Source organism: Suillus bovinus (assembly GCF_016758785.1).
Source record: "Suillus bovinus strain UH-Sbo-P2 chromosome Unknown EDB93scaffold_16, whole genome shotgun sequence".
NCBI lineage: Eukaryota > Fungi > Basidiomycota > Agaricomycetes > Boletales > Suillaceae > Suillus > Suillus bovinus.
In genome coordinates, this window is record NW_024542072.1 from 159211 (window position 1) to 180024 (window position 20814).

Genomic DNA, 20814 nt, shown 5'->3' on the forward strand with positions numbered 1-20814 from the left:
TTGAAACTGTTACCTGCACCACTTTTACTACTGTTGAATTACCCAGAGAGAAGACAGCATGCCAATGCAAGGCTGCCCAATGTTCTGAAAATGGTGATGCTTCTCAAGAGCCCAGTTGGGCAAGGGTCAAGAAGTTTAATTTACTGACATATAAATTCCATGCAATGGGGGACTACTGCAAGAACTATCAGGCTCTTCGGGACTGACGGATTCCTTTACTACTCAAATAGTGAATGCTGTGTCTTCCTGCCATGCTATATGCCTGATGTTAAGTTTGGATAGGGAGAACTTGCCCACAGAGCCCTTAAGGCTTTCTATCCTGCTGACCAACAAATTAGACACACCAGGACAATTAGCAAAAACAATGAACAGGAGACATGTACTACGGCGTGTAGCGGAGGCAGGAGGAAGCGTACCCTCCGCTAGTAACCAATCGCACGCGGACACCCCCCCTTCATTGAAAATACATCACCATATATCAAATTCTCAAACAACCCAGGTCCGTCTATTCACTTTTCTCCAAGAAAATGAGGGGCAATCCTGCTATCAAGGTAGGTGCAAAGCTTATGGACCTGAGTCATACTTTTTACTAACCGGAGGCGGTCAGAATTTCATCCCTAAACTGAGGGACCACATTCTTTATAGGCTTCAGGGGTTGGACATCAGTTACTATGACCACACCTTTACGGATGAGGAATGAAACATGGATGATCATTCCCAATAACACCATCTATTCAGTTCAGACCATGCAAATATGCTACACTACTTATGACTTAAGGCACGAATATGACAGCATTAACCCCCGAACTCATGGCGATGTTGTAGTACTCTCAGGCGAGTCGACGCCCAGCCACTCATACTGGTATGCGAGGGTGTTAGGTATTTATCACATGGAGGTATGGCTCACTGGCAATGGTGGGAGCAAGCCTTTGAAGCAGCACCTTGAAGTTTTGTGGGTCCGATGGCTGGCAGTGCTTCAGGGCCATCGATCTGGCACTAAGCATGCCCGTCTTCCAAAGATTGCTTTTGTGGAGGAGTCTGATCCAAATGCATTTGGATTCCTTGACCCAGGGCAAGTAATATGAGAAGCTCACCTACTTCCCACATTTGCCTCTGGACATGGCGTAAGCTTGCTTTGGCAAGGAGAATCATCAGTGCGCCCTGGGGGACAGCTAGATGACTGGGAGGAGTACTATGTTGGAATGTAAGTGTAAATATTCAAGAGTTCATAAAAACCACCTAACTTTGAGCCAGATTCGTCGATCGAGACATGTTCATGCGATATACACACCTGGGTGTTGGCCATCCCATCACTTTGCGCAGAGTAGCCAGGGACTGCTTTGGCTCTCAGTCGGCAATACGGTCTGATGCCATGGATGTTGTGAATGACGAGGATGCGCATGATGAAAATGATGGTGATGGCGAGGGGTTTGAAGAATTCAATGAGGAAGGGGAGGATAGTGACGAAGGGTGCGGATACGACTCGGAGTCCAGTCTGAATGATGGAGAACATGAGGAGGGTGTCGAGGAAGAATTCGACAAATTGTCTTTTTAAAATGAAATGACAGATACTGAAGTCTCGTTTAGTTGCAATGTGAATGTGTTACAAGAACATCTAGACGCTTGGGCCCCTACTATTTTTCTCCTAATCCTCCTCGTATCAGCCCTCGCATCATACCCTTACCCTGACCTCACCCTTGTCATCCTCATCATCCTCGCATTCCCTTTCGCCCTCTACCTGTTGCTTCAGCAAAGCCAGTACATCTGGCCGGACCCTTTCGCTGACGAAGCATACCCATGCTCCGTTTCAGCACCTGACTGATCCTGTGGACAGTCCCCTTTACCTTTACTGTCTGGACGGTAACCTATGATATGATGCACGACGCATCCCCTTTGCCCTGTTCCCTTTCTTGATCTCTGACTTGGTGCGCAGTCGCACATGCGACATATACTTAGATCCGCAGCTGCACGATCATGCCCCTGCACGTTTCACTTCTTATTTTTGATCTTTGACTCACTTTCTTATCTAGCACGTTCTGCCTCGACCGAACGTGCCTTCCTGTTATGGTTATACCCTTTACCGATTGCCTCTCCCGGTAGTACGAGTTATCACCCACTAATACGTCTCCTGTCCTCTATATAAACTCGCTACCATGTACTATATTCCCTAACTTGAATCTACTTGGTTCTTGACCTCCTACTCTCACCAGAGTGATCCTTCTGCCTCGCCAGCAGTCTATATTCTATCTTCTTATCTGCTCATCGCGGATAAGCCTATAGTCTCGACCTTTACTCATCGACTTCGTCGACGAGCAAAGCCCCTGTTAACTAGTCGGACTTCTGTCCTTCTAATTAACGACGATCCTTATGATTAACCTTCGGGTGTCGTAAGCCTAGGCCGATATAGCTTATCGTCTTGCACCCGCGTGACATAAGCTACCCAATTTGGACATAGGCGTTAAATTGTACTTGCCGAAGACCCGCCAAGTACGACCCCTAACCTTGGGCTAGCCCAAGGACGTCCACAGACCGTTGACGACACAAGCTCTGTTTGAGCGTCGCCAACAGATACCATCCAAGTCGTAACAGAATGAATAAACATCATATGGACTCAGACTGACCATCCGTTGGTCAGTCACAGTTATCTTCATCTCAGTCAAGGTGAAGTTGTCGCAATTGCTATTCATACTTCACCGTTGTATCTCCAAGTCAGCACTCGCCAGTATATGTGCTGAACAATGAATACTAGTTTTTTCCTTGATGTCTGGTCTGATGCATCGGAGTCGCATCAGAATGAAAGGCACTGCTGAATTTGGTCCCTCGCAGGCTACTATGGTGCAATGTGACCACATTTTCATGAATTCCACGGTGTTCTTGATCCGGTGAAAATTTCCAAAGTTATCTTTCAAGGGAAAGCCTTGAATGGCCTTTATATTCAAAGCATATACTGGTGGACATCAAGAACACTTGACAAGATTGACACAATTCCCCCACTACCACTCACAGGCTGCAATGGTGCCATGGAGCAGCATATGTCACAAATTCCCATACTAATTTACATATGATGTTCAGTGCTAATGCCACCTGCTGGGAGAAAGCCTTGAATAGTGATATAATTCAAACTATAAATATGAGGAAACAAGAACACTCAACAAGCGGAACTCAATTATACTACCATCCTGTTGCTGGTCGGAATGTAAAATAGTAACAACTTTGCTACAAACTCCTCATGGTAGTCTAAATTTACAAGCATCCATGCCTATGTATTGACAACTCAAATATCTTGTAGTATAAATTGACATATTAAGTTGGAGCAGAATGAATGACCTTTATGTCCAAAACATATACAGTGGACATCAAGAATGCTCGACAAGATTGACACGATTCCCCCACTATCAGCTGCAATGGTGCCATGGCGCAGCATTGTCACAAATTCCGATACTAATTTACATATGATGTTCAGTGCTAACGCCATGTCAGAAAATTCGAAAATCCATTTTAAGCCATCATAATGGATTGAAATAGACAAATTCAGCTGCACTATTTTAATCCTGATGTAATAAGAGAGTCTTATTACAATAAAATTATTATTATTATTATAATTCAATTTGTAACAACACTGGCAATAGAAATTTTAATGAATAGTGATACCTTTGCACTCCCCGTTTGGAGCTTATTTGAACATTGTGGAGCTCATTATAATATCTGCTACAATAATCATTAAAATTGCATTTGCAAGTCCCATGAGACTTGTTGCAATACTCCAAATGCGATTGCGAGAAGATTGTAACTTATTCACAACTGGCAGTGTTCATGAATTGTATCATTGGACTGCTACTATCAATACAATATTATTCTATTAGTACTTGAAACAAGCTGTAGTCAAATGTCTAGATCAGCAGTAATATGTTATGAGGTCGCTGTGCAACCAGGATTCAGGGTGAAACCTGTGCCAGTAGTATTCAATTGAAAATTGAGCCAGCAGCCTGAGGGGCATGTCAAAATATGAAAAACATGATTCGCAAGTAAGGATAAACTCACCAAGACACTGCGAACAGTGGGCAATGACTTCGATCAGCATGGCTCGAGCTTGACGGAGGATTGACATGCTGCAAATGGCAGGAACGACTCAGATCAGCATGGCTGTTGCTCGAACAAGGATCAACACACTCACTCTCTGCAAATGGTAGGGCAATGACTTGGATCAGCATGGCTGTTGCTCGAATGAGGATCGACACACTCACATCCTGTGAACTGATGGGCGATGACTTGGATCAGCATGGCTGTTGCTCGAACAAGGATCAGACAGACTCACTCACTGCGACTCCCCATCCAGAGTTGTCGAGTCTACATGCACTGCGAGCAAGTGAGAATGAGTGCCGCCTCTCATTCTTTTGTCACATTCAGGTGTCCTGGTGTCATCCGCATGTGTTCGTGCCACATCAGCACTTGCTGGCATGCATTGGGCATTTGCGCATGGTGTTGTCTAATCTTCATGAGATACAGAGCATCCCAACAACACACCAGAATCTTCTTGAAGCTGTAGAATAGATTTTTATACTGAATCCCTGAGCTTTTTCCATGGCCATCTTGAGAAAATACTGTATTTAGCAATGAAAGAAAAATAGCCTTGGATAAGGAGTACTTAGCGATGACAGGAGTGATAAAATAAACCGCTTACAATTGTAGTACTCCACGCAATTTCTCTGGGCATTATGGCAGATACTCCCCAATTCTGAAAGTTCCTGGGTGGCCCACCCTTCTTGACAGACATAAGGGATGCTTTGCCCATTAAAACCACTTTCAGGATCTGTTCAAAAGACATAGTTTTTGTCAATAAGCTGTATACAAATGAGGAAATGGCAACATACCTGAGCCAAGGGCTTCCAGTTACCAAATACAGGTGAATTGCTAGTATTGATAATGGTGTTTGGAAAGAGAATGGGAGGAAATAGTGGGTAGGTACGGCTTCTGGGTGTAGTGCCTAGCAACCTACAAAGCTCGTCGATGGTGTCTCGCTTAGAAGACGTGACAAAGTAATCAGAGCTTAGCCCAAAAATGCGACCAGCAACTCATCGCAACTTGATGAGTTCAGAAGACCGACCTGCTTCAAGTGCTTGTTGTAGCTGGATGATGTAAATTAGCAAATATTGAAGTCAATCAATGATATACATATGTACAGTCTTATGGAAATGATTTAAGGGCACAAGATGGTGCAGGTGATCCGGGAGCACACTATGTAGCTCGGACAATAATGTGTCTGCTTCTGCAGCTGAGTTCGCATAGCGAGCCTGTCAGTCAAACAGCAAACCAGGAGTTGAGGGAAGAGTCTTCTTTAGTAGCTTGGCGCTGGTGGGTACATCTCGTACATGATGCCATACTTCCTAGCGAACATCTTCACTTCCTCATCAAACGCCAGAAGCTGGGAGGGTGCCTTGGAGGCTTTGCAAGAAGGTTTGTTCACCTCCAAGATTGCATTCTTTTCTTCCAAGAATCGATTGCACTGCTTGATGGCTTGCAATTAAAGTTGAGCGTCCTTCAAAGTCTATTGAAAAGATCTGAATAAGTCGCTCAAAAATGACAGCTGTACCAATATATCTAACTCACTGTACTAATGTGAGATCTGTCATGAGCAGATGTACAATGACTTGTTGTACCTGCTGCAGGGTGAGGATTAGAAATAGAAGGATCAGAAACACAATGTTGCGATGTTGCAATTTCAGAGTCTGAATCATCGGACCGATGACTATGTCCCACGTTCATCTTGAATAAGAGGACACAATGGAATTTTGACTGTAATGTTGATGCGGATCAAGCTGAGGGAAGACGCAGAGGAATGGTCGACAGAGGATTGAATTGTGTGAGGGTTAATATATTGCGATCCAAACTCCGAAGCAGCCAGGACTTACTCAAGTGCTCGATTACGTAGGTCATGAGGCAAGCATGATGGTAATTGACCAATTGCCTTGCAGTTGCCAGCAGTTGACTTGATGTGGACTATGTAATATAACAAGCAGATTGGTCACCTTCGGATGAGCACAGGTGGAGCACAGACAGGCGAATTGGTTCCGCGGGATCAAATGTTTTGTCCTAGACCTAATATAATCATGAACGGAGTGCTCATGAGCTTCTCCAACCCATAATCATGAACAGAGTGCTCATGAGCTTCTCCAACACACCTGGTACTATCAGAAGTAGGTAAGTAAGCTTCTCAGTCCATAATCATGAATAGAGTACTCACCAGATGGTTACCCATAATCATGAACGGAGCGCTTATGAGCTTCTCCAATGCACCTGGTACTATTAGAAGTAGGTAAGTAAGCTTTTCAGTCCATAATCATGAATAGAGCACTCACCAGACTGTTACCCATAATCATGAACGGAGGACTCATGAGCTTCTCCAATGCACCTGTCATATTAACACTAACAAAAAGCAGGTAAGCTTCCCAGTCAGTTATGAACAGAGCACTCACCTGATAGTTTAATTGCTCATCAGTGTCTGAATCTTTAGTGCACCTGGCATGTTAGGAAGCAGGAGGTCTTACTAGAACTAACCATAACCTTGCAATGTGAGATCATGCACATGAATTGTCAAGTATATGATGACATAAGAGAGTGATTAAGATAACACTGGTGTAATTAGTATACATGGGAGTCTTTGTAAAGTTTCATGCGAAGGAACATATCAGTGTCAATTGAATCGACAACAAGGAAGTCACCAGGCTGAGAGCGATCCTCAAGCAACAGCGCCTGTTACAAGAACATCTAGACGCTTGGGCCCCTACCATTTTTCTCCTCATCCTTCTCGTATCAGCCCTTGCATCATACCCTCACCCCGACCTCACCCTTGTTATCCTTGTCATCCTCGCATTCCCGTTCGCCCTCTACCTGTCGCTTCAGCAGAGCCAGTACATCTGGCCGGATTCTTTCGCTGACGAAGCATACCCATGCTCCGTTACACCACCTGACTGATCCTGTGGACAGTCCCCTTGCCCTTACCGTCCAGACGGTAACCTATGATATGATGCACGACGCATCCCCTTTGCCCTTTTTCCTTTCTTGATCTCTGACTCGGTGCGCAGTCGCACATGCAACTTATACTTAGCTCCACAGCTGCACGATCGTGCCCCTGCGTGTTTCACTTCTTATTCTGATCTTTGACTCACTTTCTTATCTGCACGTTCAGGACTCACCTGTGTCTCACCTCGAATGTGCCTTCCTTTTATGGTCATACCCTTTACCGTTTACTTCTCTTGGTAGTACAAGTTATCATCCACTAATACACTTCCTGTCCTCTATATAAACTCGCTACCATGTAACATATTCCCTAACTTGAATCTACTTGGTTCTTGACCTCCTACTCTCACCAGAGTGATCCTTTCTGCCTAGCCAGCAGTCTATATTCTATCTTCTTATCTGCTCTTCGCGGATAAGCCTATAGTCTCGATCTTTACTCATCGACTTCGTGGACGAGCAAAAGCCCCTGTTAATTAGTTGGACTTCCGTCCTTCTAATTAACAATGATCTTACGATTAACCTTCGGGTGTCATAAGCCTTTGCAGATACAGCTCATCGTCTAGCACCCGCTTGATGTAAGCTACCCGATTCGGACATAGGCGTCAAATCTTACTTGCCGAAGCCTCGCCAAGTAAGACCCCTAACCTTGGGCTAGCCCAAGGACGTCCTCGACCATTGACGACACACGCTCTGTTTGAGTGTCACCAACAGATACCATCCAAGTCATAACAGTGCCCCCCTGATAATTGATTCAGTGAAAATAAACTCATTCTTATGCTGAGGTTGAGCTCTAACTCGCCATAAACCCAGGAGCCTGTCCTTCAAAGGTTGATTTTGAATGGGGGCATCACAAGGTTGAATAAGAGCCATGGGGTGGCTTGTGCCTTTAACTAAGCATGTGAATATGAATATCAAGCGACCAAAGATCATCCCATCTTGAGTCCTGATGATGACAGAGTCATATCTTGGGGCATTGTGAAACATCGGGGAACAGCGGAGGCAGTCTGTCGATGTCCGAAAATCAACCATCAACTCAAAGTTTGCTTTCAAGTACCAGAATTCTGTTACCTGCATGTGCGGCACAAATCAAAGTATTAGCGCTGTAGCTGGCTTATCAATATGAACGAAAATCTCACTATATTGGCACTCAATTCAAGTGCAACATGTCCATTTCATGCAATGACAGGTATCATGTTAAGAAAGGGGTTAAGTTTGGTATGAAACTGATGAAATGCCAGGTCTTCAAGGTGTGCTTGCTGAATGGCATGTATCGACAATGCACGCTGACATGATCCAAGCTTGATATGAAAGCTGGACTCCAGTCCAGGTGCGTTCAGAACTTCGTCATCGGAATCTGAATCATCAAGATCACTCGCTTCTTTCCTTGCATTATAGGCATTAAGGTTGTTGATGTGATAGTGAATCCATGCAGATACAAGGCTCCAATGGTCCGCACGTAAGATCTATTAGTATTCACAGTAATCAATGCAAGTTCAGACGCAGTAGAAGATGCCCGACCTGGTCTGCTACTTGTTTGAAATTTGTTCGGAGCTGGTAAGATTTTTTCAAAGGTCTATGCACTTTCTCATTTGGTTTGGTATTGAAATTCCAAGTAACACCTTTGGCCTTGATATCGTCAAAAAGGTGAACGCCCAAGTGATATTTTGGAAAATCCCAACTCTTTGATTCACATTCAGACTCGGAAATATATTTCTATGGAGGATCCATCAGCCATTTGATTCAGACAGCGCTAGCATGTCAGTGAAGCACAACTTACGTCCATGAGTCTTGAAAACTCATCAAGAGCAGCTCGACCGGCAGCAAGGGTCTGTGTGGTATGAACCTCGAGAGCTGCAAACATGTCTACATCTAAATGGGCTCAAATACATTGAAGGAGCGGATATCCAGACTTGTGTGTTTCGGGATCGAGTATGTCATGGGCAACAAACAGAATCAACTACATGTAAAGGGACATCAATTAGAATTGAGATCTCAAGAGTGTCCGAGTCGATCACCTTTAATATGTCTTTGTGCTTTGTCCCGTCAGTAGAAGCTAACTCCCATGACCTCCTTGAAGTGGTTGAGATTCCTCCACCTTGGCACTGCCGCAAACCTGAGGAATGCTTATAATAGATGTCTACGATGAAACAAAAAAAAACAGACCCTTCATCAATTTTAGTCGCAGCGTGTCTACCAACTTCATTGACACATTTTTGCAGCTCAATTCACAAGTGTTTTCCCCACAGTCCTTCATGGTGAGTATGTAGGCGGTCAAAACAAAGGGCACGAAAGACGTCCAGAAGCTTTGATATATTGAGAGAGTTCTGTTGAGTTACGCTGTGAACTTGATTCCAGAAATATGGGATTCAAATAATACTTACTTCAACATCTCTCAATGACTGAGACTTCAGCTTCTTCTCTCGCTTTGCCTTGGTGTACTTCCTTCTTGCCTTCCTGAGTAAGCAAACAGAATCGTGACATGTGCGAAGTGGCCAGGTCTCCAACAGGTTATGTAACTCAGCGCACGGAACCAAACAAATTGGACATGGAAATTTGCCCATGACTCCACAGATCAGGGACATAATGCATCTGCAGACATTACATGTTAGCAACAATGATAGATGACACTCCAGACTGTACACACTGTTCCTCGTAGTCCGCAGACAAGATTGGAATGATAGGGAACATAAGGTGTTGAAGTTCATCCCAACACTCCACCCATCCACCATGTTTCCTCTTCAATCTAAGACACTTGAGTATTTGCTTGAAGGACTTGTGCCAAACCGCAGCTTTGAAATCCGCAAATTTCTGTTTTCCCGACCTCAAGGGATCATCTTTGACCTTAAAAAAATCAATGTTAGTTAAACAAAAATGAGATGAGATAGAATCACAATACAATGGGGAGCCAGGTGACAACTCAACCGCCACCAATGCCTTCACCATTTCGGATGGATGCGGGGAGGTTTGCAATATGGGCAATCACAGGGTAGCCTTTTTCACGACCAAAGGAAGACAACTTTGTCTTATCTGCATAGAGGATGAATGCAAGAGGCTTTGCATGGCTTTGCATAGCCAACTGGATGTATTACACTGAGTTGCCTTCAACTAATGGTGCACTGCTCAACACATACCTGAGCCTCCCAAAAAGTATCCACAGTCCAAGGCTCGTCAATAAATCTCACAAATGTATTACTGTCAAACTTTGACAGGTGTTGAGCATCGAAGGTAAATTGAGGGCCAAGATAAGGATCGCGAAGAAGGTCGCATGCCCAGTCCCATAAGTCCCAGTAGTAGAGAGTGAATTCTTGATCAACTCCATCGTAAGGCACTTCAATTGTTCGCTTTTGAAACTATCAAAACACACTTGTCAGACAAGTTAAAATGAAAAATAGAGATGACCTTACTGGTGTTAGACGATGGGAAATAGCACTCCACATGTTCTGAATATCTTTGTAGTTGCACAGGCTGAAAGGTTCCTGCTTCAAGTGATGCAAAAGGTCGATTAGCTGCTCAATTTGAGGCTGTGTTATGACTGGGATAGTTCTTCTGTCAATGGTCAAAGATAGACCAGTCTTGTTGACAGCTTGTTCTGAACTCCTAGTACAAGGAGGGTTCAGGTTCAAGGGTTCTGCTAGACGAGCGCTGCAGCTTCTATCTAGTTTCAGCGGCGAGTGGTTTTAGCACTTCTGCCTATCAAGGGTTCAGGCTAAGACAGTGAGTGACTGTCTTAGAATCAGGTATCAGACTATAAGGGTGGAGACCTTATAGAATAGGATTCAAGGAGAAAACCCAGTAGATTAAGTTAAAGAGTACTACTGTTGTACATGGGGTTTATATAGGTAACAAAGGGGGGCGCAGCCGAGTCAAGAAAGGTAACAAGGATAGGGAAATAGTACAACCTATCAAGACAGCAAAGATAGGTGAAACAGCCATGCGGTGCATGATAGTAGTCAAGTTACAATCAAGAAGAAAGGAAGTGCAGACAGCCCGCTTAGAAGAGAATAGCTGAGTCTAGATGGGTCTAGAGTCAGCACTATGGTTACAGAAAAGGAAAAATAAGTAGGGCTTAAATGTTATTGTAACAGGCTGGCTGAGAGCGGCTTCATGAGCAAGTTCAGCTACCTCAAAGTCCAGCCGATATCAAAATGGCGCCCAAGGTTGCGCATCAGGAGTTGGTGGGTCATGCAAAAGGTCGCACTGAAATGTCAAGAATGTTCGTCTGTGCTGGGATTCCAGAGTTAGGGTGATACTCAGTCCGAATGTCATCAACATTGTGTCGATGTTCTGAGCCATCTACAGATGGTTCATGTGATGAAGGTATGCGATAAATATCTATCAAATGGCGGCTAGTTATAATGTCAAAGATAAGGATGGTCTTTTTTTACTCACCTTCCTCAAGATCCAGCCACTGGTCAACATCTGTGACTGGCTCATCTGAAATGTGCGCATTCAAACTCTCTGCCTCAGGCTGATTCGACTCGTCAGCTCCATGGTGTGCATCGATTGGTATATTTACTATTGAGTGTACATTAATATGTCCAGGGATCTTATTAAGACTGAATGAGAATGAACGCACCTGAAGGTCCATGATAAGTGTTCACAATGCGATTCTGGTACTCCTCAAAGTCCCTTGCACATTTTGCACAGGCAGTGCGATGTGTCTTGACACCACACAGCTTGAAAGATTTACTACAGAGGTCACATTGGGCCACCTCTGCCATGTTGGTCCCTGTATTAATATTTTAATTCACTGAGTACTGGAAGCAGCTTTAAGGTGTAATACTTACTGATCCGTTCGACCAACTCAAATGAGAAACAACAATGGCGAAGTTTAATCTATATTAGTCACGTCTGAATCTCATTGCAACTGCTTGACAAACATGTACAAAGCATTACGATACCTTGCAATGATGCGAGGTACCATTACTAATTTTAATATTATATTTATTTTAATGACCTGCTATTACAATCGCGGTGGGAAATTTCTGACACACCTGCCGGGAGAAAGCCTTGAATAGTGATATAATTTAAAATATAAATATGAGGGAATGAAAACACTCAACAAGCGGAACTCAATTATACTACCATCCGTTGCTGGTCGGAATGTAAAATAGTAACGATTTTGCTACAAACTCCTCATGGTAGTCTAAATTTACAAGCATCCATGCCTATGTATTGACGATTCAAATATCTTTCAGTATAAATTGACATATTTAGTTGGAGCAGAATTATTTTCTTCTATAACTCATACGACTACAATATCAAGGACTCCTGAATTCATTGATGTGAGCGCTCTCTTTTCGATGTGCCTAATGTTTGTCTGCTATGCATGCATTTCGAAGGCGTGCGAAAATGCTGTACCTTTGCGCACTAGCTGGCACATCAGGGATTCGAATATTTAACATGCAGAGAGCGACCTTGCCATGGATTTTTGTAAGTTACCTAGGTCAACCGCCCCCCAACAGGTCATGTGACTTCACGTGACTTATGAACGACGTGTAACAATGACTAACACACGATGCTTATCTTTGGCGATAGTATGTAATTGTATTGTATGTTCTTTTGAATCTGATGTTCTGGTAATACAATTATGTACTTTCATCACTGGCCGTTGATAGCGCGGGTGCGATAGAACATCGCGTTCGATGTTTCCCTTTCCCATGTTGTTGGACTCCTCTGCCGTGACGAATTCTCTCGTTTCTCTCAACCAAGGCAATTCTCCATCAGGCGGATGAATGATGCACCCTCATGCTCGACAGCATTGAGCATCCTGTGATCGTTGAACTGGATTTGATACTGGAGACCATCACAAAAATCACGGAGGTTTTTGATGTGTGCCTCGAAGCGTTCTTGAAAGGTGTGTGTATCCATCCGTCCGGCCGCTGTATCCACAAACTCATCTTCCGCTTCTTCATTTTCCCTATCAAATATATTTCCCTCTACTCCAGTTGGGTTCTCATGGGCGTCCTCCCCTCCTCTCACCGAGTATTGCAATGTCTGCTGTACCATGGAATCGGGAGGAAGGCTGTCATGCAATGGAACGAGTGATGGGTGCGACCAGAAAGGTAATGTTCGGTTACATTGAACTTCCAAGAAAAATACTGGGCTAACTATATGCACGTCTTGCACTAGATGTTTGCAGACAAGGAACCGGCTCTTGACGAAGTGTGGGCAGGTGCACACCCACTTTCCAACATCGGGGCGATATTTTGCATTCATCGGCATTGTTATCGGTGTTTCGAGTGCTCGTTGCCATTCGCTTTTGAATGATTTGCGCCATGACGACAATTCCCGAAAACGGCCAGTGTCGTGGAGTAAGTGATCTAATTTTTTGGAGTATGATGGTGCGAGCTTGGTGACTAAAATCCATGCCAGAAGATCGATACGAGGCTTCAAAAAATGGTACAAATAGTCAACCTTGATTCGACGCCAGCTAGAATTCGAACGGTGAGTGCATGTTATATACTTATTGAATGATTTACTCACTGGCTTTCCATTATCATAGTCGTCTTTAGTCTCGGTACCTCCATTGGTGCAACTGCTCGTGCCCAAAGCTCCCACCGGCCGTGTCGATACCAATTCTCCCATAGGTAAGCCCAAACCTCGCAAAGATTGTTTTCTTTGCAAAATGTATACATCTGTTTGACCGCCCACTGACGGATGCCAACAGCGCTTGGATGCGAGTAGCCCGGTATTAGTGGATGCGCACAAAAGTGGTGCTCGATCAGTGCAATTACCGTTTCGCGAAGGTGAGTGGGACAAAATACTCTGGAATGAATGTCTGCTGATCGTTCTTCAAGACCTTTCTTTGGTATCTTGATTTTGATTGTTAGCGGATTTCTGTTGGTATTGATTTCATCATCCACTGAATCAACATCATTAGGCTCCGAATCTCTGCTGGAACGGAGCTGAGACAGGTTTGGGATGCAAATTGACAGTGATGGCACGGCCTCGTCCTCAGGGTGGATTTCATCGGGTTTGAGAAGGACACCACCCTCAAATTCTCCAGCGTCTGCAGTACCTGCGGGTGCGAATAAGATGTCAATGAAGGGAAACTCGTGGTTTGCGCGAGCAGGCTTGTATGGAGTTGTTGACAATTTTGATTTTGCTAATCGTTCTCGAATGGCTTTCCACAGGTGCCACCAGCAAAGCTGGATCTTTGCCGTTGGCCAGACAGATTTGGACATGCTGATTTCGGCCATGTCTTTATCGACATGAACAAATCGTGGAATGATGCCATACTTGTCTCGAAGGTAAGTTGTTCATCGTCGCAGTGCTGTTGTTCGTTTCCCAATTTCGATTGCAGTTGCAGTCGAAAGCAAGCAATATGATAACGGAAAGCCAGCATTATCAAATTCACCGAGCACGCTATACAGTTCTAGGTGTTTAGCATTTGTGTTGTCTGATGATTTATGTGAGCCATGGTCAATATAGCTAACCAGAACACCATTACTCACATGTCGCATCAAGGCCAATCTCGACCACCTTCCCTTCTAGCCGCCGGGTTATCTTTTTCATCCCCCAACATAGTTGCTCCACGCCATCCGCCAATTCTACATCAAAGACATCAATATCTCGACCAAATTCGTCCAACAGCATCTTTGCTGAGGTAAGCTGATCTGAATCTTTTTTCCAGAGTATTTCGCTCATCTTCGTCCATGCAAAATGTACCTGTGATGCTGTGATACAAGGATAAAGTGCCTGGATCTTCGGGGCCAATGAGCTTGGACTACTCCACTCGAGCTGGTCACGGATAATCTGGGTCGCATCTGATGGCATAGCCACATCGTAGTAAGGCACATGTGCGTCATGATGCCTCATCCTAATGGATAATGTGCACGCGTTAATTTGGTTACCCATTCTATTGCAGCAAGATATGGTAAGAGCGCTCCGACAAGGGAAGCACTTCATTCCAATTGTATCACGGTGTTTGACACCTTCCTTCTGGCTTGGCCGGGATTTCTGTTTCTTGTCCTCATCTTGACAACACCATAGAATTGTCTTGTGTCCTGTCTTGAGGGGGTAGTTGTGTTGTACCCTGTAAATATCACGGTAAGCGTCAAAACCATGCACCTTATTCGACTTACCTGAAACGATATCCGGTTGTCCTCCAGACCTCAAGTGCTGCCATTTGGACCCTCTCTTTTTCACTTGTGATTGGATCCTCAGGTACAAGGTAACTTCCATGAAATTGGACATCATTTGAGCTTTTAAACGAGGTTCGTAGGGCTGCGAATAGACACTGAGCATTCTCATACTGTGATAGCATGTAAGTACCCTTTTCCTTGAATCCATCTTGAATACTGACTAGGGTGGATTCATCATTGGACTCTGGGTCTGCTGCTTGACTTGTGCCTTCGTCTATATTGCCAGCGGGAGGAGATGGAGCAGGACGGGGAGCTTCTTGTTCCTGTTCTTGTTCTCGCTTCCTCTTCCTCCAAGCAGCAGTACTAAGTCTGTCTGCATCCCGACACTTTTGACAAGTCATCTTTGGGTCATCATGGGGTAGCACTCTCTTGCATTTTGATTTCGAGCATATCCTTTGGTCAGATGACGAGTCTCGGTTCATGTAGGTAGAGTATCACACTTTTCGGTAGGCATCACACAATGTTCATCATGGCACATACATAAGTTCCCAAGGTCACGTGATAAGTCACGTGACCTGTCGGGGGGCGGTTGAGCTGGGACAGCTGATTTTTGTTGCAGATTGCATAAATATAGGTATCACTGTGAGTCTTATCTTGGGCGTCTAATGATACAGGAAGCACGTCGAGGCTGTGAAAAGAAGCATAAAAAGGCCCATATACCTCGGAAACTTAGATCAAGACACTCACAAGCTTCCCAGCAAGGTTCGCTCAACTCGACTAGAATGATGGAAGCAGAGCAGTCCGCCATTCGAATCACTACGGCTACTCAAACATTTAAAGGTCATACTAATAGTATCTTTGCAGTTGCAGTCTTCCCCGATAGACGCCGTATGGTGACGGCCTCGTACGACAAGACACTTCGTCTGTGGGACCTAGAAGGCGGTGGTGTGTTGAAGACAATTGAAGGGCATCGCTTCGCCGTAGAAATAGTTGCAGTATCAAGAGACGGGCAATTCATAGCAAGCGGTGATGATGGTGGAGAGCTCATAGCCTGGAACAGAGACAGCGAATCTCTCACCAAACCTATCAAAGTCCACTCCAAAGAAATATTGGGGCTTGATTTTTCCCCAGACAGCACATGGCTGGCGAGCGGCTCATTTGACACTACAGCGGAGCTCTGGAACACAAAAACATGGCAGGTGCAAGGAAATCCAATCAATTGTGGGACTAACGCTCAAATCTTCTGCGTTCGGTATTCACCCTCTGGTGAACATCTTGCTATCGCAACAAAGCTAAATATCCAAATATGGAATCCAAGCAACAGGAAATGCATTGCGAAGTTCCAGGGTCATTATGCGTTCAATGAAGCATGTAATCTTTCACTCGTGTGGACGCCCGACGGCAAACAGCTTGTCTCGTCTGGTAATAGACGTGACCCCACCCTGCAGATCTGGGATTCATCGACCTGGACACAGGTCGGTGAGCCCTACAAGGGCCATACTGACTCTGTCCACATGATTGCCTTGAACCCTACTGGCACCCTTCTCGCCTCCGCATCTTCCGACCACCAGATTCGCCTTTGGCGGCTTTCAGATCGAAGAACCATCGCCATATTTAAGCACTCCAATAAGGCGTTCTGTGTCACCTTCTCCAAGGATGGCAAGCACATCTTCAGCGGAGGAAAAGATTTTATGATCTCAAAGTGGGCAGTACCTTTTTTGGAGGACATTCACGAGGACCAGCCATCAGATGTAAGATTCTGTCCATCTTACGTCCCTCCTTTATCTTATAGCCTCCAAGGACGCGTTACGGAAAGACACTTTGAAGGAACAAGTGGCAGATAACGTGAGTTTCTGTTCTTTGCTAGCTCATTGCCTGTTGATCCTCAATTTTAATGCCAGTCTGATTGCGAGGCATGTTTCTAGCCTTCACTCTTGCCACGTAATTTGACCATGCGTGATCCAGATCCTCACCATCAACACGACAGCTCGCAATGCATGCATAAGCGGGGACTTGCTCGCTGCTGACAGGATTTTAACTCAAGATATCAATGCGGATGGCAACGACTACAACTCTTATGCGAATCGCTCGTTTGTCAAGGCAAGAAATTCAGACTGGGACTCTGCACTTGATGATGCGCACAAAGTGAGATGACTGTTGCGTCGTGACCTTTTTAACACAGACTTACTTTATATGGCGATATAGAGCATCGGTATTCAGCCATCCTTAATGGGCTGTATCTCGAAGGGCATCGCCCACTGCGGAAAACGACAGTTCCAAGATGCGATGAAAGCATTTGACCTCGCCTTCACGTATGTGGACGCAGACTTGGGTAAAACTCGTCTGCTACTCTTGATTAAGGTATGTCAATTGCGTCTCATACTCGCTACTCACACGATAGCTATTAGGCCATCGCCCTTTTCAATGCAAATCAACATGACGAGGCCATTCTGCGCGTCCAAGAGCTAGCTGCCACTCGTCCTGATCCAAATTCTCTTGCGTGTGGTATCGTGGAAGTGGGTGCTCCTGCCAGTCAACTCGAGAACCATGCGTTGATGCTGATTTTGTGGACCTCGCACATCAGGCTTATCTGCACCTCCAAATGGGAATGAACGCATTAGACAACGCACGTCACAATGAAGCGGCTGACCACTTCACTGCTGCTGTCAACACCATTGGTTTCTCGTCTATGTCGGCCACTCATTCCAGATATGATGTCTTCGTGGTGGTAGGTTGATTTCAATGCACTGGAAATCATTTTTTTTACGCCTTTTTCTAGTTATTTGGGTGGGATCTCGAGTCCTTGTGGCAAACTGCACACCAGAATCGGTGCCATTTGTTGCTTCAGTCAGGTAGACTGCCAGAAGCCATCAAAGCATACCGATACATGATGGATAAGGCTGATGAGGCTACGAAGGCACGATGCCTTGATTGGTCTACCGGCAAGTCTTCATGACGTCCACCAAGTATAAGTAGTAACCTCATTTTCACTTAGTTTTTAAGCAAGATTGCAGCGTGCTCTATGCTGCCGCTGGAGTGGCTGACCTCACTGCGAGCGGAGATTCTGCCCTCGCTGCAGGCGATTATGACAGAGCTATCGAGCTCTACTCTACGGCGATCGACCTCGATTTGGCAACCGGTACAATTTTTGCGAACCGTAGTAAGGCGAGGTCGGGAAAAATGCTATGGGACGATGCACTCCTTGATGCAGAGAAGGTGTGATGACAGCTACCGTTTCGTATCCAACACTCATTTCGCTGATACACAGGTGATCGAACTTGACCCCTCATCTTACTTTGGATATCAGTTGAAGCATGCAGTACTTCACGGCGCACACCGATATGACGAAGCGATCGACGCATTCCAAACCATTCTCTCCAAGTTGGAAAATGCTGCTGACACACAAACACGCAGTACGGTCCCAAATAAGCACAGCCTTACACCTGCTTGACCCTTTTTCCAGGGCTGCGCCAACAATACCTTAATCCATCCAAAGCAGAAGGAGCTATTCAACAGACCATCAAGGATCACCTCGATGACGCCCCGCATCGTATGCTGAATACCCTTGCTGGGCGCTTATGCGATCGACAGGCACAGATTGGTGCCTTCAAAACGAGCACAGAGTACAAGGAGCTTTTGTCATCGACATTGATGCACGCAGAACTCCGAATGGAGCGCATTAAAGATGTCGTGGCGACGTACTTCTGTTGTGTCACGCTATCGCATCGGTGGGAAGGGAATGAACCGCTGCTGCACGACGTCCAGGACAAGGTCGTTGATGAGTTGAATCCAGTTGGGGGCATCATGAAGTTGCAGTCTTTCTGTAAAACTGCTCGTGCTGCGGGGTATCGCTGGGGGTGGATTGATTCATGTTGCATCGACCAGGCCAACAACGTCGAACTCCAAACATCGCTCAATTCCATGTTCGACTGGTATCGCACCTCAGCGCTCACGATGGTCTACCTATCAGATGTTCCGCCATCGTCAAACACAAGGTGCGTTGGCAAGGAGCGCATGGAACACGAGAGGATGGACCGTACCTGAATTCCTCGCTCCAAAAGTCGTTCGCTTCTACCAAAGCGATTGGACCCCGTATCTCGACGACCACTCTCCCAACCACAAGCAGTCTGTCGCGATCATGCAGGAGTTGGAGGGTGCGACAGGGATAGATGCACAAGCCCTTGTCGCATTCCGTCCTGGAATGATAAACGCCCGCGAGAAACTTCAGTGGGTGTCGACGCGTGTCACCACAGTGCAGGAAGACATCGCGTACTCATTATTTGGTGTTTTTGGTGTTCGGCTTCCTGTCATGTATGGTGAGAAGAAGCATAACGCGCTGGGGAGGCTCTTGCAGGAGATCGTAGCTCAGTCGGGCGACATCAGCGCCCTGGACTGGGTGGGGCAATCATCCGAATTCAATAGCTGTCTACCGGCCGACATTACTTCATACAAAGCTCCACCACACACCCTGCCATCTTTGTCCGAAAATGACATTCAGACGTCAATCTCCACGCTTGGACATGTCGCGGCTGTGGATTTGGCCTTGAAACTTTATGTCCTGCTTGACAACCTGAACACGCCTCGTTTCGCTAACTGCAGACTGCATCTGCCTTGCCTTGCATTTCGTGTCACGGCAGTCAAACGGAGTCGTGCCGAGGACCAGGATATATATGAAGTTAAGGCCGAAGGGCTTCATAACCTGCTGATCACCACGGAGGACAAGTTGAATCAGTTCTCATCGCCACGACGCACGATGCAGACATTCTTGCTTGTTCGTCCGTGGAATCGATTTCTCCTCGGGCTTCCTGACTTCGCGGAGCAGTCTGGCTTGGCAGAGCTGCCTGACATTGTCGACGATACGCAGAGTGAGGATGATTATTGGTCTGCACCCGGGTCTCCATTACAGAATTCCTCTGGCGGGTTCCCTGGAGCACAAGAGTTGGTTGATCCAGAACTGAGCTATCGAGCCTTGCAATTAGCTGCTCGCCTTGGACAGCCTTTTGGAGCATTTTTGCTAGCGCAGCAGCGCGGCGGAGAATACAAGAGAATCGCGTCAGATCATGCTATTATTGCACAAGTCCAAGACCTTTCTTCTATTCCGGACATGGTCAAGACGCTAGAGATATTGTAGCGGCATGCGTTTTTGGTGTTATTGATATCAATGATCCAAGAGTATGAATCTGACATATGAGACGATCAACACCCACGGAATGTCCTCGAAGGTGGTATATAAGAAACGATGCAACCGGCCAATTTCATACTCTCCAACCATAGGCTGACCTGTGGCTAAGACTAGAAATTGGATGAATGAGGAACATAATATTCATCACGAATCAAGCCATTGTCCGGAGCATCGTCGTGCTGCAAATGATAGACTCATGTAAGACCTAGACTACAGCGGAAAAAAATGAACTGGGCATGACAATTCGTACAGGGACTCACTCGAGAAGACATGTCGAACGATATTCCTTTAATCCCATGTTCTAGTCTTATCATTGTACTCACTGCAGAGCTACAACATCGAGGCTTGGCAAGTATTATCATAGCTACCCCTATCATGCAATCATTTGTATGTTGTATCTTGGTTGCCGACTGCGTTGAAACTCTCGTGAAGCTCTCCGTTGGCACACTGCAGCATTAGCCAGATATGATCATCAGAAAGCGAATAGAATCGGGCGCGCATGCGGGTGGCCCATTTCTACAATTACCC

General features: G+C 45.5%; 6 protein-coding genes across 6 annotated transcripts; 1 reads left to right on the forward strand and 5 right to left on the reverse strand.

Moving 5' to 3' along the window:
• Positions 1-222: 222 nt before the first annotated feature.
• Positions 223-1513, reverse strand: EDB93DRAFT_1102633 (uncharacterized protein; the record flags this gene model as incomplete). The annotated part of the gene is made up of 6 exons (XM_041447228.1): positions 223-319; positions 417-452; positions 514-589; positions 908-1038; positions 1095-1192; positions 1292-1513. The coding sequence occupies 6 exons, from the start codon at positions 1511-1513 to the stop codon at positions 223-225; spliced, it is 660 nt and encodes a 219-aa protein (XP_041309338.1).
• A 2396-nt stretch (positions 1514-3909) lies between these two features.
• On the reverse strand, positions 3910-6416 carry EDB93DRAFT_1102634 (uncharacterized protein; the record flags this gene model as incomplete). Its single annotated transcript, XM_041447229.1, has 13 exons — positions 3910-3986; positions 4042-4089; positions 4175-4254; positions 4320-4356; positions 4525-4540; positions 4682-4810; positions 4872-5018; positions 5105-5126; positions 5370-5514; positions 5910-5997; positions 6180-6185; positions 6242-6322; positions 6357-6416. 13 exons carry the CDS (start codon positions 6414-6416, stop codon positions 3910-3912), a joined length of 936 nt encoding a protein of 311 aa, XP_041309339.1.
• Positions 6417-7740: 1324 nt separating this feature from the next.
• On the reverse strand, positions 7741-11605 carry EDB93DRAFT_1239732 (uncharacterized protein; the record flags this gene model as incomplete). The annotated part of the gene is made up of 14 exons (XM_041451673.1): positions 7741-8085; positions 8202-8480; positions 8536-8730; positions 9076-9130; positions 9181-9207; positions 9247-9320; positions 9399-9606; positions 9662-9858; positions 9914-9933; positions 9958-10069; positions 10149-10367; positions 10422-10538; positions 11101-11135; positions 11407-11605. The coding sequence occupies 14 exons, from the start codon at positions 11603-11605 to the stop codon at positions 7741-7743; spliced, it is 2082 nt and encodes a 693-aa protein (XP_041309340.1).
• A 1115-nt stretch (positions 11606-12720) lies between these two features.
• On the reverse strand, positions 12721-14204 carry EDB93DRAFT_1248750 (uncharacterized protein; the record flags this gene model as incomplete). Its single annotated transcript, XM_041452767.1, has 2 exons — positions 12721-13450; positions 13504-14204. 2 exons carry the CDS (start codon positions 14202-14204, stop codon positions 12721-12723), a joined length of 1431 nt encoding a protein of 476 aa, XP_041309341.1.
• Positions 14205-14279: 75 nt separating this feature from the next.
• Positions 14280-15505, reverse strand: EDB93DRAFT_1248751 (uncharacterized protein; the record flags this gene model as incomplete). The annotated part of the gene is made up of 4 exons (XM_041452768.1): positions 14280-14419; positions 14475-15055; positions 15105-15274; positions 15326-15505. 4 exons carry the CDS (start codon positions 15503-15505, stop codon positions 14280-14282), a joined length of 1071 nt encoding a protein of 356 aa, XP_041309342.1.
• A 381-nt stretch (positions 15506-15886) lies between these two features.
• Positions 15887-20235, forward strand: EDB93DRAFT_1271058 (uncharacterized protein; the record flags this gene model as incomplete). The annotated part of the gene is made up of 11 exons (XM_041454335.1): positions 15887-16855; positions 16905-16949; positions 17070-17249; positions 17310-17465; positions 17513-17620; positions 17689-17832; positions 17884-18050; positions 18119-18320; positions 18373-18517; positions 18568-19099; positions 19131-20235. The coding sequence occupies 11 exons, from the start codon at positions 15887-15889 to the stop codon at positions 20233-20235; spliced, it is 3753 nt and encodes a 1250-aa protein (XP_041309343.1).
• Positions 20236-20814: the final 579 nt, after the last annotated feature.